Here is a 15,079-nt window from a genome sequence, read left to right as displayed (position 1 = left end):
AAAAAAAAAAAAAAAAAAAAAAATAATCAAATGGACTATATCAGCTCTACACTGCTGTTAATTCTTTTTGGACAGAAAAGCTTTAATGACACTGACTAAGCTAGAAAGTTGGACAGATTTAAAAGGAAGGCCACAACCTATTAACAAATAGCTAAATGTTGCTAGAAGCTCACCACATTTTATACAGAAGTACATATGAAACTGCATGTCATTCAGGCCTCTCCTCTACACTTGATGATTTCTGAATCATCTACCAAAGGAGGTAGAAGCATGACAAGAGAAGGGTGAAAACGTGCCAAAGAGGTCCTTGCTGCACTGCAATTCTGGGATCTCTTTCTCATCAGTAGATCTTATTACCTTCAGATAAAACTGAAAGTGCTAGCTCTGTGCTGGGTATCAGCTTTAAGCTGTGAGGAGCTAAACTGTGCTCGTGTCAGCTGTGAATACCAGAATCCCCACTCTCATTCCCATAAGTAGCACTGCAATTCTGACTGAATATCAGAAAAATCCTGAACTTACCAGCTTGCCTTAATGATAAAATGCCTTCCTGACTTCACAGTCGTCTTGAAAGACATATATACTTTAATAACCGTGAGAGAAGGAGCACAGTTCTTGAGGCCAGGTGATCTCAGCTCACTTAGCAAGGCATTAAGGGTCATATAGCATGACTGCCACTTTGTGGAACTATTCCTTACTGCCAACGGACAACAGAAAAGAAATTGCCCTTGCCTAGAAGGGAGGAAGACCCTTCTTACTTGGACCTTCTGAACACTATCTGATCAAATTTTTCCAGTTCCCAAGGCACAGAGGAGTTTCCACAACCACAGGAGAAGAGGAGAATTCTCCAACTTCATTTTATAAAAGAACAGGCTCCGGTGCACTGGGCTTATAATCTTCCACGTATGCTACATTCATTGTGGAAGAGGAGAGAGAGAAATCGAGTATTTGTCCTGATCACAGTGTTATTGTACAGATGCACATTATCTCAGGTCTTCATTATTCCACCAAGAAGGTTTTAAAGAGTAGGAGAGAATTCCACAAGAAGACAGAAATTACATGGTCACATTGAGATGGCAAGTTAAAAGATAAAGATCCAGCAACTTTGATCAGCATCCATTTATGAAGATATATGCCACAAGGAAACATCGTATAGCTACCTGGACTAACATCTCCTTAGAGAAGGTGTTGAAATAGTAAGTGGCATGCTCCTCAGGATTGCTGTGCCTTGTACTTCTGGGTCCTATAAGGGCACCATTGTTATCAAAACCTTCGAGCAAACAAAACACAAGGCATATAAGTAACTGTCTCTAAATAGAATATTTTGTCAATTTCTTTAAACTAGAAATCAACACTAGCATTGATAACTTACCAAGATGAAGTCCAAGTAATGTTGGCAAGAGAAAGATGATTTTATAGAGTTTAATATCGGAAACTAAGTGATACTTTCATGCAAACAGTTTACACACAAATTACAAACTCCAGTTTTATGCAACGTATATAATCAAATTACTTCTTGTCCAAAAGAAACCAATGTTCACAAACACTGCACAACGTAGTCCTAGAGTATCTTTAAAAAATGCCATCCCACAAAAATATTTCAATATTAATATTATTGAGAACACAAAATTCAGCATTTTAGATATAAAGGGACAATCACCAAAACATGCTGACATGACTAAGGCACTTGGAGAGAATATCAGTCATATTACACAAAATCAATTTTGTTATTAAAAATTATGTGAAGGAGATAGACCTTTGTTTTGTAATTTTGTATCTTTTCTTTTACCAAGAAATTTTTTTATTCTACAGAAAAACCGGCTTAAGAAAAAAAAATTTAAAAAAAAAAAACAAGATGTCAGTCAAGATATCATACTGCTCCACTGCAGCCTTTTCTACAGTTTTTGTCCTGAAGTGACAAAAATAGAAGGAAAGTCTGAGAAGGTGCATGCCCTTTAGCAGCAACTTACAACAACCACTGTTAACCATGGTTAAGCTAACAGGGGGTTTAAAGAGGCGTAACATGGTTTTTATGCCTAGAGAATGTTAACAGTCCACACAGAGCTATGAACAGTAGGAAGGTATAGCTAACATCAGACTTAAATGATGTCATACAGAACATCAGACTTCAGAGAGTCTTCCAACCTGACTGACTGCCCTCCTCCAGTGTTTTATATTAGGAGTAGATTATCACAGTAATATAAAAGCAGCACAGTGTCAAATGAAAAACAAGGAAGAAAGCTGGATTGCCAGAAGATCTGTCCAAATATATAGCAAATATGTTCACAAAATAGGACCAGGAGCAGTCACTCTAAAATATCTTCTTAAGTTATACTATCTTTCACTGGAGACTATGCTCATGAAATAGCTCTAGAAGAAGGTTGCACAACTGAAAAAAGCAGAACGATATTTTAAACACATAAAATATCTCTTTCAGTGACAGCAAAAAGGCATATCTAATCCACCAAATTTAGATGAAACATTAGAGCAGCTTTTAACCTGGAAATTATTTTTCTCCTAAATTGAAAAATGTGGGTATGGAGCATGACAGTGCATCTCACTGCCTTTCTTTAAAAGATGAGTAATTTGCAAGTCAGTGTCTTGAGAAATGATTAACCAAAGCAGCTGAGATTTTTTCACACTTATGTTCTAAATCCCTGCAACTTCTACAACAACAAAACCAATCCTCTCACGCAAAACACCGTTCTTAACTTCATCTCTCCCTTTGTAACTTCAGTTCTCTCTCATGTTCCTCGACTACCTGCTTCCCTGCTCCCCCATCACCCACAGGCTACCTGCCTCCCATGTCTTAACTCATCTGGGAAAGATGCGAGTACTGCTGGGGAAGGATCTGGGTAGCCTAAGAATTGCTGGCGAGCTGGGAAGTCACACAAAAAAGGAAACAGCAGACCGTAAGACAGTCTTCCACTCAAGTAGGGAAACCATGTCTCCCCGTTCAGTCTCTGGTTTCTGTGACACACTTGGGAACATCCATGTCAGAGACCCCGACTTTTCTCAAAGTGGGCTGAAAGTGGTTTTAAAGAGTGACAGGCCAGTTTCATGTGACCACGGGGTTCATTTCGTCAAAATAACAAGGCCGTGTAAGAGTATTTTCTGAAATATTCTGATGGCTAGTTTTCCAAATATTCCCTAAATTGTCTGAGTCTTCTAAATACCTATTATTCTCTGCCACCCTCTTCTGATTCCATGCTGGTTTCATATAAAAAGAATTAAATGCATATTGTATGGATAATCTACCATTCGGTAGGTGTAAAAGGTGCATCCTGTCCTTGATAGACTTTTATCCCAGAAAGGTGTTGAAATAATGTTCTAGTTGCAAGGAGAATGTGATTGATTTGTTAATTCAACCATGTCAATACCTAATGAAACTTAAAGTTTGCATATTCAGGCCTCCATCAACATAACATCAAGATTTTTCAGCATTCTTTTATCTACATCACTTCTATGTTGTTGCATTCCAACTGCCTTCTACACTATACACCTGTTCCCTTTTTTCCATTTTGTTTTTGGGGAGACAAGAGTTGCCTCTCAGTGTCTGCTTGTGCAGGCCTAGCGCACCAAGCTCTACCCCTGAATGTGGCCCATAACTGCTGCTATACGGAAATGTACCAATAATTCATATAAAGGGAAGGAGTTACAGCATGACATCCTTCATCTTTCATGACCGTGGAAAGAAACAGTGCATTTCTTCCTTATGATACAAATTTACTATTTCATTTTTCCAAGAATCTATGTCTGCAGTATGGCAAAATACTGCTAAGGAACACAGGATCCTTCCTCTGCTTTTTGTCTTTAATTACATTGTTCACTAACTTACCTAGAAGCCATGCATAAAGCCTTCGGTTGAGTGACATATCCCTGCGCAGTACTACATGAAGGGCTGCTGACAAAATTCTGATCATGTCTGGACGTGTTGCCTGAAGAAGTTAGAAACACGATTAGATGTAACCATGCAAAGGAACACTTTTTCTATGCTAGAGCGCACTAATTTCTGAATTCAGAACAGTACAAGAAACCATAATCTTGCTCTTAGGAAACCAAAGTATGATTATTATTTGGAACAGACACTTTGTAATAGTATGCATCCTTTATGACCAGCAAAATACTTGACTCCATTAACAACTCATTTTTGTTACAAGACATTTCATTTTGTTTATTAGGTAAAAGCCTTGGAAGCAAATTAAACTAAAATCCAGTGTGGGGAAAAAAAAAAAACAAAACAAAAAGAAACACACAGAAGAATTTTAAATGCCTGTAAATCTCTTAGTACTGTAATTGTTTGTGTAAGTCTTAATATATAAAAAATGGTGTATTGATAATTTCACCATTCTAGCATCTAAACAGAGACACTCTAAATATTCCTGTAGTAACTAATAAACATGAATGAACCACTTCCACAAGCAAGAACACAGTTCTTTTTACAGGAAAGTGCAGGTTTTCCATGATTTCTAACACAGCGGGAATCAACTTTGTGGAAGTTTTCCTCCAGGAGTAAAGTAAATCACAGAACATTTCAAAACAGAAAGAGACTAACAATAAATGCAGTCCAAAAAGTTACCTAGGATTTGTAAGTTCTCTCTCTCACTACAACTAGGGCTAACTGCTCACCCAAGACCAACAATAATTTTCAATCCTCTAGTGTTCTGAATCAGTCACACTAAGAGCGTTAATTTTTGCTGCTTTTGAGCACTGAGAAGTGGAAACTTGGACATGAATGTTTCTCATCGAATTAGAACAAAATAGAAGTTTTTGTATAGACTAAACATTATAATTTATATTGGGTTTGCACACACAGAAGTTAAAGCTAACTTCAAAGTTAACCCATCAAGTTAAAAAGCAGAAGGGCAGAGATCACTACATCAGGACAGCCAAACCTATTGGAGAAACTCTTACATATGACTCCAGTTCAAGCCTGGAGAAAACCATTAACAAAGACTGACTAAATACTGCTACTGACTTAAGAAGTGGAGTACATTTAAGAGTTTGTCAATTCATCTCTCATGTTAGTAACTTACCTGGCTCATGTGGAAAGGAAAACAAAAAAGGATAAGGTCCAGTGTGCTCCTCTGTACTAAAACACTGGTATCTTGCACTGATGTGCTCACTGCTTCCACCTGAAGTAATGGCAGACCCCCAAAAATTATTATTTACTGTAGTATTTTAAGAAGGTAGATGCAAGAGAACACTCACAAAATAAGAACAGTTGTTTATAAAAAGTGATATGTTCAAAATGAAATGATTTTGAAATTTTGAGTAACGAAACAATATAAAACAGGAAAACAAGCCATTTCGCCATTAACGAAACATATAATCAGCACAGACTCCCTGAACTATACAAACATTGATGTTTTGATTTTTTATATTACCAAATACCTCAAGTTTAAAAGACAAAATAATACTCTCTATTTTTCAAAAAGTACAAGAAAACACAACCACTTTTAACTGAGGTGTGTCATGAACGGAATGTTTTATACAAAAAATAAGCAGTTTTGAAATATTAACTCAGATTTCCAACACGTTTATCATGCACAAAAAAAGCAGCTTAACTACAGCTGTAATAAATAAACATGTACTTTAATCTCTTCAAAGACTATGTTCAAAGGAAGAGAAGACATCTAAGCCCCCCCCGAAGTATATTATTATATAAATAAGTAACACCAATGTCTCCATTGTTCCAAAAACACACTACCATCAATTCAATATCACTGCCAATTATGTAGAGTTGATCTTCCATTGAAAGCTTCCTGTTCAAATGGGAGAGGACATAGGTGATCCCAGGCAAGCGAACTGCAGGGCTTGTGAGAAGGCTACCCCAGAGAGCACTGTAGAATGCCGACTGATCCACAGCTGAGGCAACCTTCTCCAACAGTGTGTTCGTTCTGCAGTGAAATCAAGTCAGCTGAATTAGGGCGGGTATCACAGTCCCTGCCCCCAGTTTTAATAAATCTGACAATAAATTGTTACAGGAAGGTCAAAGCTTTCTTTTGGGAGGCCAAGAGAAGCCCCAGTTATACACTGAATGTTATAACGCAGCCTGAACATAGTGATCTAACTAGCAAGCCTGTGGGCCAGCCTGGCTTGCAAAAGCTTCTGCTGGCCCATAGCTTCTCCTTATGCACTCCTTATGTTCAAAGCGCCAGATAACCCCCTCATCTGCTACTTAAAGCCAGCTGTTGCTACAGAGGTTTCAGAGAGACGGCAGGAAAGCACAGCTTCTGAATAAAATCAAGCAAACAGCTTCTGCCCTCTCATTCTGTGTACTGAGCACTTTAGGCAATAACAGGGCATAAAAATATGACAATTATTTGAGCATAAGCAATCCCTTCCCCTGTCCTCTTCTCCCCACTCATATGACAGCATCACTACACCTATGGCAGGCCCCAGGAGACAAGCTGAGCAGTCCTTGTTCCCTGCTGTAGTGATGCCAGCTACACTGTGCGTATCTACCTACGCAGAAACAGCAAAACACGATGTTAAATTGCTCTTTCCATACAAGTCATGAAAATTCTAGATGCTGAAGTTGAAAGTATCAAGAATACATAAGCATGTGAACAAACTCCAAGAACACAAAGCTGTGGAGTGTAACCTCATCCTTTAATATGTTAAGATTCTAGCCCAGCATCCCAAACTCCACAGTGAAGATCACGCAACTGGGATGTAGACTTGCTAGGTAAGTGAGCTATTACCTGCCAGGCCACTCTGCTAGAAATAGAGTAATAACCTATAAAGACAGGTGGATCATTGCTGTCTCTTACATAGGTGGTTTAATGACAATTTAGGTATCATAATGAGTAAATCTTAATGATAGAAGCTTTGTTTGTTTTCTTAAATTGAGTTAAGATAGGTATTTTGGACCAGGAATGTTATGGCAGTACTACCTTAGAGGAAACCCACGGAAAAGAAACAAGCAGCATGTAACACATCTCAATCCATAACAAGAATCATAGAATCATTTAGGTTGGAAAAAACCCTTAAGATTATTGAGTCTGACTGTTCACCCAGCACTGCCAAGTCACTGCTAGCCATGTTCCTCAGCACCACATCCATGCACCCTTTAAATACCTCCAGGGATGGTGACTCCACCACTTTCCTGGGCAGCCTGTTCCACTGCATAAGAACCCTCTCAGTGAAGACATTTTTCCTAACATCCAATCTAAACCTCTCCTGGCGCATCCTGAGGCCATTTCTTCCTGTCTATCGCTTGTTACTTGGAAGAAGAGACCAAAATATAACACTAAGTCTACTTAATATCAATTCCCTTTGAAAAACAGGAACAACTAACAATTAATTTGTTATAATTGATGTTAAGATTCTTCTTCCATACTATGCCATTGTAATTAATACTACAGGGTGAAATTAAATACCACCTATCTTTTAGAAAAAATCCTACACAAAGTATTTAATGAGAAGTTGCAGGAAAAAAAAAAAAACAACAGATCAAGCATATCCCTTTATTAACATACCTATCCTTACCTTTCGTAATACTCTGACCCCTCCTCTAACCCAGGCAGAATCCCAGTTAACAGTCCTTGCAGTCCTGGTTTCAATGTCTTCCCCAAAGGGAGGTAATAAATCTCATACAGGCTCAATAACGTTGGCTTGACAGACATAGCGGCATTGGCAAGGAGTGGAAATAGTCCAGAACTGTGAAGAATAAAACACATATATTTTTAGGAAGCTTCTCACGTAAGACAACTGCATGTATATCTTAAGACTGTTACAGGCATATCAGTTTATCATCTTAGAATTTTGCACAGACATAGACCATCATACGACATGATTGCCTTCCACACTGACAGATTAGCATGTCCAGAACAGTATTAGGGGCTTTATTAGTACTGTGCAGCAACTGCTGAAGGCCCGGAGATGACTCTGTCTTTCATCAGTAAAATAATTATAAAGCAGAAGCACCTTTGCAAAACAAAATGTTAACTTTTCCCATGCAGAACTAAGTCACAATGGAAAATGTATTTAAAAATACATTGGTTTTGCACTTATGAAAAAAACTAAAAATGGATGAGAACATTTGAGGAAATTTATAGAAATATCTTTCTGTAAGAACACGAAAACTAATTATGTTTTACTTCACCATGTAATCTAAAGATAAGTTTAAAATTTATACTGTTAAGTGAAATCAAAGTACATATTTACTTCAGAAATTCAGTTTAAAAACAGATTCTCAGACTAACAATAAATCCTCTGTTCATGATGTAGCATTTAAAGGATTAAAAACATTGAAAGTATGTTTTGAGTTTAATATGAACCTAAGAGAGTGTGTGTGTGTTTATGAAAGTTACAAATGTGATCAGCTCAGGGGAAGTCACCTACATACTAAAAACATGTTTGCTATTCCTACTAAATATCATAAATTATTACAAACAGCACCAGTTATCAAAGGCACGTGAATACAACTGCAACTTTCAAAGTCACTGAGGAGCAGGTTAGAAGACTCCTGACATATGAAGAAGAAAATGAAAGAAGAATAAAAAAAGCTAAGCTTGAGACAAGGGTCTTAAAGTATACACCTACAAATACACTATTTAAAAAAAAAAAAAATCTTCTTTGTGGATACGATGCTACAGGGGAAAAAAAAAAAAAATCTTTCCAAAGTATGAAAATGTTTATAAAGATTATTTTTGCCATTTTCTAGCTAGAAGAACTACTGCTTTGTCATTGTCAATTGTTTTTTTTCTGCAGGAACTGTCCTATTGTTCAATAACCTACACACTACCCCACAGTCTGTCTTTGTAAGACTGCTAGTCATCCTCCAAGATTTGATGTTCAGACAGTGCCATTCTGCTTGCATGAAAAATACTGGAATCTTTGATAATGCCTTAATGTGAATGTCAAGTCTTCTCCCAAGCATCAGTAACAACAGCTTTTAGTTACATTACACAAGGCAGCATTTTCCACTGCCCTTGAACTTACTTGGTATTTCGGCTACTGAATCACTGCACAAGCAAAACCCATGAGCTATGAGCTTACAGAACATTTAAAAACAAGTGAAAACACAAAACGGAGGCACGCCTCTCCCCCCCTCACCAAGTGTAACTATATATAAACATCTTGACAATGCAAGACAGAATAGCTGATGTTAAGGCATACAATTTATTTCCAAGCATTAATATGCACCTATTGGAAGCACAAAACGGTGGAAAATTACAAAGCTCAGTATTGCTGATGAATGTCTGGCGGTCAAAGCAGAATAAAGGCTGGATAAGATCCAGCAGTGTGTATTTCCATGGCACCGGGGAGGAACGTGAAGTGAGGTGGAAGCCACACAGTCCTGTTCTCTCGTTCACCTCTGAGGTTGTACCAAGAGGTGTTTTGTGCCACTACTCAGAAGTTATCACTGCCAAAGGAACAGCAGTTTGACCACAGTCCACCCACACACTTGGTGCTAATTGGGTATAACTATTACCCCAATTGCGTACCTAACTGGGGACAAGACTTTTGGCACCAAACTGTAAGGAGAGATCAATGGGTTTGTCCTCTCTCGCCCCCCAGAAGGGACGCCTTTTGGCAAGATGTGCAAGCTCACCATTACAAGTGCCTCCTGGGAGATTAAGCTTGTGACTGCAAGAGCTACATAGCTATACTGTAGTTTGTGCATTTATCGAGGGCAATCCTAAACAATCTGTATATGCTGCATAGAAACAAACGGTACTATTTGTGCGCCCGACCTGCTTCTTCTGGAAAGTAGACAGACCTACAGCAAACAGGTTATTCATGCATCCGGTGTGGGGCCTAGTCTCAGATCTCTTCACTAAATGCAACGTTAAATTGCTGTCACAGACAGGACTGCCATGGATAAACTACTGCATGAACATAACTTAGCACCACCCCAAGCAGGTATGGAATGGGCCCAGAAATTCTGTAAAGATGAGGACAAGGTGGTAGAGCAAACAAAACAGTGTAAGAGTCAACAGCAAGTAAAAGAAGGAAAAGGTAAAGGAGTTATTTGTGCCGTCTTGGCGGCTTGTTTTTCATCATCATCGTGGGTTTGGTTTTCGGATCATCATGATGGCTTGGCTTCGCGAACGAAGATCTGGGAAGGGCTTTTCCCACGCTCACTGCAAGCGATGAGTGCACCCTTCGGGCCTGTGCAGTGGATTTTTTAGGTGAGGCGCAGCGTGCACGGAACTGGCGCCACCCTTTACACCTGAGGATCATCTGCCAGGGCCTAGCAAGCTTGGACGGTGACAGCAAAGTCCTTGGGTTGTAGGTTTGTTTAGAGTATCCTTCTCTTAGATGATGGATGAGCCTTACAGGGCTAAACGAGCTCCATCTGCCCGGGTTTGGAGTCAGAGTTGTCCTTCTCCCAGGATGGTTGCCCAAAGGCTAGTGAGCCCATCCTGCCCGTGGACACACTTTGTCTGACCCTTCAGTTGAGACCTGTCTGGCTTGGGAGACCCTACCGGAGGCATATGCCACCACCAGCACAGCTCTCAACCTCACAAGGGCACGCAAGCTCCTTCCCCACGACAAGGGGGTGCCCATGAAAGAGTCGCTGCTCTACCTCTGGACATCACAGGCACGGGGCGGCCGGGGCCTGCCAAGAACAGGAGTCCCGGAGGAATGTTTATCATATACACAAAAAGAAATCAAAATGCCCCAACTCCATGAAAAGACTTCAGATGTAGAATATACAGCTCTGAAGTTGAAGAATGAGGAACTTAAAAGCATCACTGGCTTTTGAGAAGGAGACATGGGAAAATGGAAAGACGAGTACATGAATTTTTAGGTAAAAACAAGCAACTAGAAAAACTACTGGCTGTGGCTGAGCAACAAGAGGAACAGCTGCAGGGAAGGTTAGATAAACTACTTGACTGAATCTGAGGCAGAGCATTCTCTAATGTGGTCCAGGACATCTATAAATCGATACACTGTGAGGATCCTGATGGAGATGGAGACATTCAGTATGATAGTGACCTAGAGGAAAACCTTGACCCTATACCAGAACCAATAAAAGTTTGGCCATTAATTGAGAATTAAATTGCTGATGGGGGTGGGGGCAGGGATGGAGAAGCCCACACTACCATCCCCTGCTCCCCAGCCAAGGTAGCTAAATTGCAGGAAAAAATATTCCAGGCACCCAGAGGAATTGGAAACAGAATACGCATAGCTGGTCGCCCTCAAGAGCGAAGATCAGGTCTTACTGAGTGAGGGAGAGGCAGAAGGGTATTGGGGACCTGGAGTATTTCTAACTACCACCCCAGGTAACTGATTAACTACCCGAGTTACTTACTGGACTGGAGGCATAGACCCACAGGAGAGAGGAGAGACTTTTATCATTAAGACTTCAGGATTCTCAGATCTGGCAACCTTCGAGCAAAAGGCAGCATGTGTGCAAGAGATGTATGGGAGAGGTGTATAAAGGCAATGCTAGCAATGCTAGCTCCCATCAATCCAGCCAGGTCAACCCCTCTCATTCATGGCCTTCCAGAGAGTCTAAAAATATAGTATCAAACACCCAAGATCATACACAAATGACCTGTGCTATGAATGTTGCTGCAACTGCAGCGTGACCACCAAGGGAGCAAATTCACGTATCTACCTGGAGCGAACTTGTCCAGGCATCAGTGAATTATGGGCACTGCATGGGCTGGGTTGGAACAACCTCTGGGAAGCCACCTGAGCCCCCCAGCAAGTCCGTCAAATCCATACCGGTACACACAGGCCAGAATCTAGACCACGATTTGACCCAGATTGAAATGCCTTATGGCATAAAGCTTTAGCCTTGGAAGCACGTTACATGTGATATAACTACAAGCCAACTTACATGTGATATAACTACAGCTGACCTCCAAGTTTGAGTACAGTCATTACGACAAAAACTCAGAACAAGATAAAACAAGCCATTCAGCTGGGTGCAAATCCACTCCTGCTAGGACTGTACCTTCAGCCCTGCCGCAGGGCTTGATTGATCTAAACAAAAAGACAAAAAACTTGCACCCCCAGGGAGGACAGTGAGCCAACCCTCCTGGCAGGTTCTGGGTCTACAATGGCTCTCGAACAAAAGCCATGAACAGATTATTAGCATCCCAACAGGACCAAGGAAAATTTGTGTAGACTTTCTCACTCCTTTTCCAATACCACTTAAATTACAAAGGAAAAAACTAATGTGAGCACATTGAAAGAAGTGCTAACACTTCAGTTACTTTTCGTACTGCACATACATGCATAAAACTTTGTTTATTTCAATGAAGAAATAATAAACTCCAGGTTTTCTAGCACAAAGTTGGTTCCTAGCAAAAGTTTAGGTGATTTGATTATCTTCTGATACACAATATTCAGCAGAAGAGTACCACACAAGCACTACTAACATGAGGGAAAGAAACTGACTGATTCTTGCTATATAACAAAGCAATATTATAAATATAAAATGCAGGAAACCAAAAGCTCCTCAACTATGCTTTAATTATTTACTGTTTTACTGTTTAAATTACTGTACCTGTAGAGGAAAAGATCTTTGGCCAATCGCTTGGGTCCAATGATTTTGAAAATGATCTCATATGTTTCAAGTGCCTTCCGATGAACCCCTCCCGGCAAAGCTGGATGAAGGCATTGTGCTAAGCGCTTGCCTATAGTCAGCTTTTTTGGTACTACCTGGTACTTTGCATTGTTCTGTAGCACCTGATAAATCAACACATGGAAAAAAAACAGCACAAAACAAGTTAATCATCAAATGCACATTTTATAACTCAGTTCCTGAACTTGGTCAGTAAGTCACAACTCAAGGGAAAAAAAAAAAAGAAAGAAACAACCTGTTAAGATGTTCGGTAGAGCTTTTTCTTTGCAATGCCTTTCACTGTACGCTTGCTGTAGATGGAATTTCAAAGCCATTTAAAACTACACTTGCAATGGGCTCCTTACTTACAGCTTGTCCGTTTCTTTTTACTCATCCTTTTGAGGACAAAAATTACTATCTCCATTTGTTAAAAATTATTTCCAGTAGCTCAAAAAGGACTATTAAACTGTGAGTGCTAATTTTGGCATAACTTGAAGAACCTGTCATAGAGGGAGACAACATATGAAACTCTACTGCCTGAAATACTAGAATCATTTCAGGACTGGAACATAGAGTTGCAATTACATCTTCAGATTCTTCTTTCCCAATACCATAGCCTTCACTTTGTATACATGTGCAGCAAGAACTGTTGCAATCAAATAAATGACAGAAACAGGAGTTTACTCAAAGAAATTATGCCATTGGCATTGACAACTATAGTGTCATTCTTGATTTTCCACAAAGTTCAATGGGTAGAATGTAAATGCTTCAGACCTGTGATTTTCTATGCCAAATTCTGCAAACCTTCATGTTGGTAAAATGTGCATATGTAAAGGGAAATCTATGACCCTGACTGAAGACCCCTAGAAACACACAGGACTGATCAGAACAAGATTTTTATGAGTATCTTGACCTGTACTCATTTGTAAACTGCTACTAGAGATCTCGATGATACTACACCTTCAACTTCTTAACTGTTAAAACGAATCAAAACAATAACGTTCTCTGGTCAATGAATGCTTCATAGAAATATTGCCAATATTTATACTGGCTACTATTTTTCACACTATTTCAGTAACATTGAATGACATTAGAAGAAAATGTTAGTAACAGAAAAAGATGTAGCATTTATTTCCACTAGAAAAGTAAATAACTTTTCCCTTTACTTACAATTACAAAGGGTTCAACTGTAAGTCATTTGTTTGCTCCCCGCACACACCCAACATTTGGCTCAGACTACTAAAATACCCGCAAGAACCGTAGACTGCTAGAACGTTGCACCTCTGTATTTTTACCCTTTGCCAGTTCCCGAATCTTTTCCAAGAGCACCTGCCAGGCATACCTTGTTTAGCTTTCCAAGTGCTGATATTAAATCTGCCCATTCACTGGAATATTCAAAGTTCTTCAGTGCTTTGTCAACAGCTGCTACATAGTTTCTGTACTTGGAATCAGTCAGTAGCTCCAGCTCCTCCGTGTTCATCCTCCCACGGTATCCCCACTAGAAACTAGCTTGCAATTCATGTACAGACATTACCTGCTTGAAATAAAAAAAATAAAAACCCTGAAACCATTGTTTCCAGAGACATATTATCAAAACTATTTTCTATAAAGGGCACTACATTTTCCTCAAAGGAAAAGATCAGTCTGAAACCAGTTTACAGCAAACCTTAAACAAAAGTTAACATATTGCACACAAATATTAAAAGCATCCAAAACAGTACATTCGTAATCAAGTCCTGTTTTAAAAAAAAAAAAAAACAAAACAAAAAACCACACACCACAAACAAACAGACAACTCCACAAACCCAAAACACCCTAGAAAATTAACGTCCTGTCCCTTCTCCCAAAACCCCTGTTTATTCTAAACAATACAGCAAAGGGAGTTTTTGTTTTCTGTTTTTCTTCCTCTGGGTCCATCACCAGAAAAAACCACCTTTCCACAAATCAGCCCTTCTGAGAAGAGAAGACCAGTCTTTCTGAATCACTTCCAGGCAGAAGACAAGAATGAAGGACACATGCAATAGTCACCCACTATTCAAGAGTACTTCCATGCATCAACACTTCCATTTACAAGACCTGCTATTCTAATTCTGCGATGCAACTCTACTTTGTTTTTGTATTATCGTCATCCATGCACAACAAAAGTATGTTTGCTAGTCTTCTGCAATTAGCAGCTTTTGCAATTTGCTCTACATATTTTCATCATGTGGTAGTCTACACCGAGTAATTAGGATATTCAAGTCCCCGAAACACCACCTCATACTTTTATAGGCCATGTGCTATTTATTTCATGAAATGCAATCACTATTAAAAAGAAATGTAGTTTTAAAGCTGCTTTAATCCCAAGCTACTACAGCTCATAATGGGAAATCCTACTGTAGCACAGCTGTGAAAAACACAGCCTTTGTGCCCTTTTAACTGGAGTCTTTGGAGATTTTTCTCTGACACTCAGCCTCAGAAGAGACTTCACACTCTGCAGATACTGCTTTCTTCTGTCTTGATTGAACAAAAATGTGAAGAAAATTGTGGGCAGAAGGGCAGGATGAAGCC

General features: G+C 39.4%; 1 protein-coding gene across 1 annotated transcript in view; it reads right to left on the bottom strand.

Moving 5' to 3' along the window:
- Window positions 1-14,065, bottom strand: part of DOPEY1 (dopey family member 1) — a gene marked incomplete at its 3' end in the record, with an annotated part of 44,049 nt that extends 29,984 nt beyond the window's left edge. Inside the window, exons 1-7 of the mRNA XM_010144994.1 lie at window positions 13,872-14,065; window positions 12,473-12,654; window positions 7,492-7,662; window positions 5,708-5,897; window positions 5,034-5,132; window positions 3,836-3,935; window positions 1,158-1,267 (exon numbers count right to left, since the gene is read on the bottom strand). Of these exons, the coding sequence (XP_010143296.1) occupies window positions 1,158-1,267; window positions 3,836-3,935; window positions 5,034-5,132; window positions 5,708-5,897; window positions 7,492-7,662; window positions 12,473-12,654; window positions 13,872-14,009 (990 nt within the window). The remainder of the gene's footprint in view (window positions 1-1,157; window positions 1,268-3,835; window positions 3,936-5,033; window positions 5,133-5,707; window positions 5,898-7,491; window positions 7,663-12,472; window positions 12,655-13,871) is intronic.
- Between the last annotated feature and the right edge of the window lie 1,014 nt (window positions 14,066-15,079).

Source organism: Buceros rhinoceros, unplaced genomic scaffold, assembly GCF_000710305.1.
Source record: "Buceros rhinoceros silvestris isolate BGI_N320 unplaced genomic scaffold, ASM71030v1 scaffold10831, whole genome shotgun sequence".
Lineage (NCBI taxonomy): Eukaryota > Metazoa > Chordata > Aves > Bucerotiformes > Bucerotidae > Buceros > Buceros rhinoceros.
The sequence above is the reverse complement of the archived record's forward strand: the minus strand, read 5'-3'. Positions and strand labels throughout refer to the sequence as shown.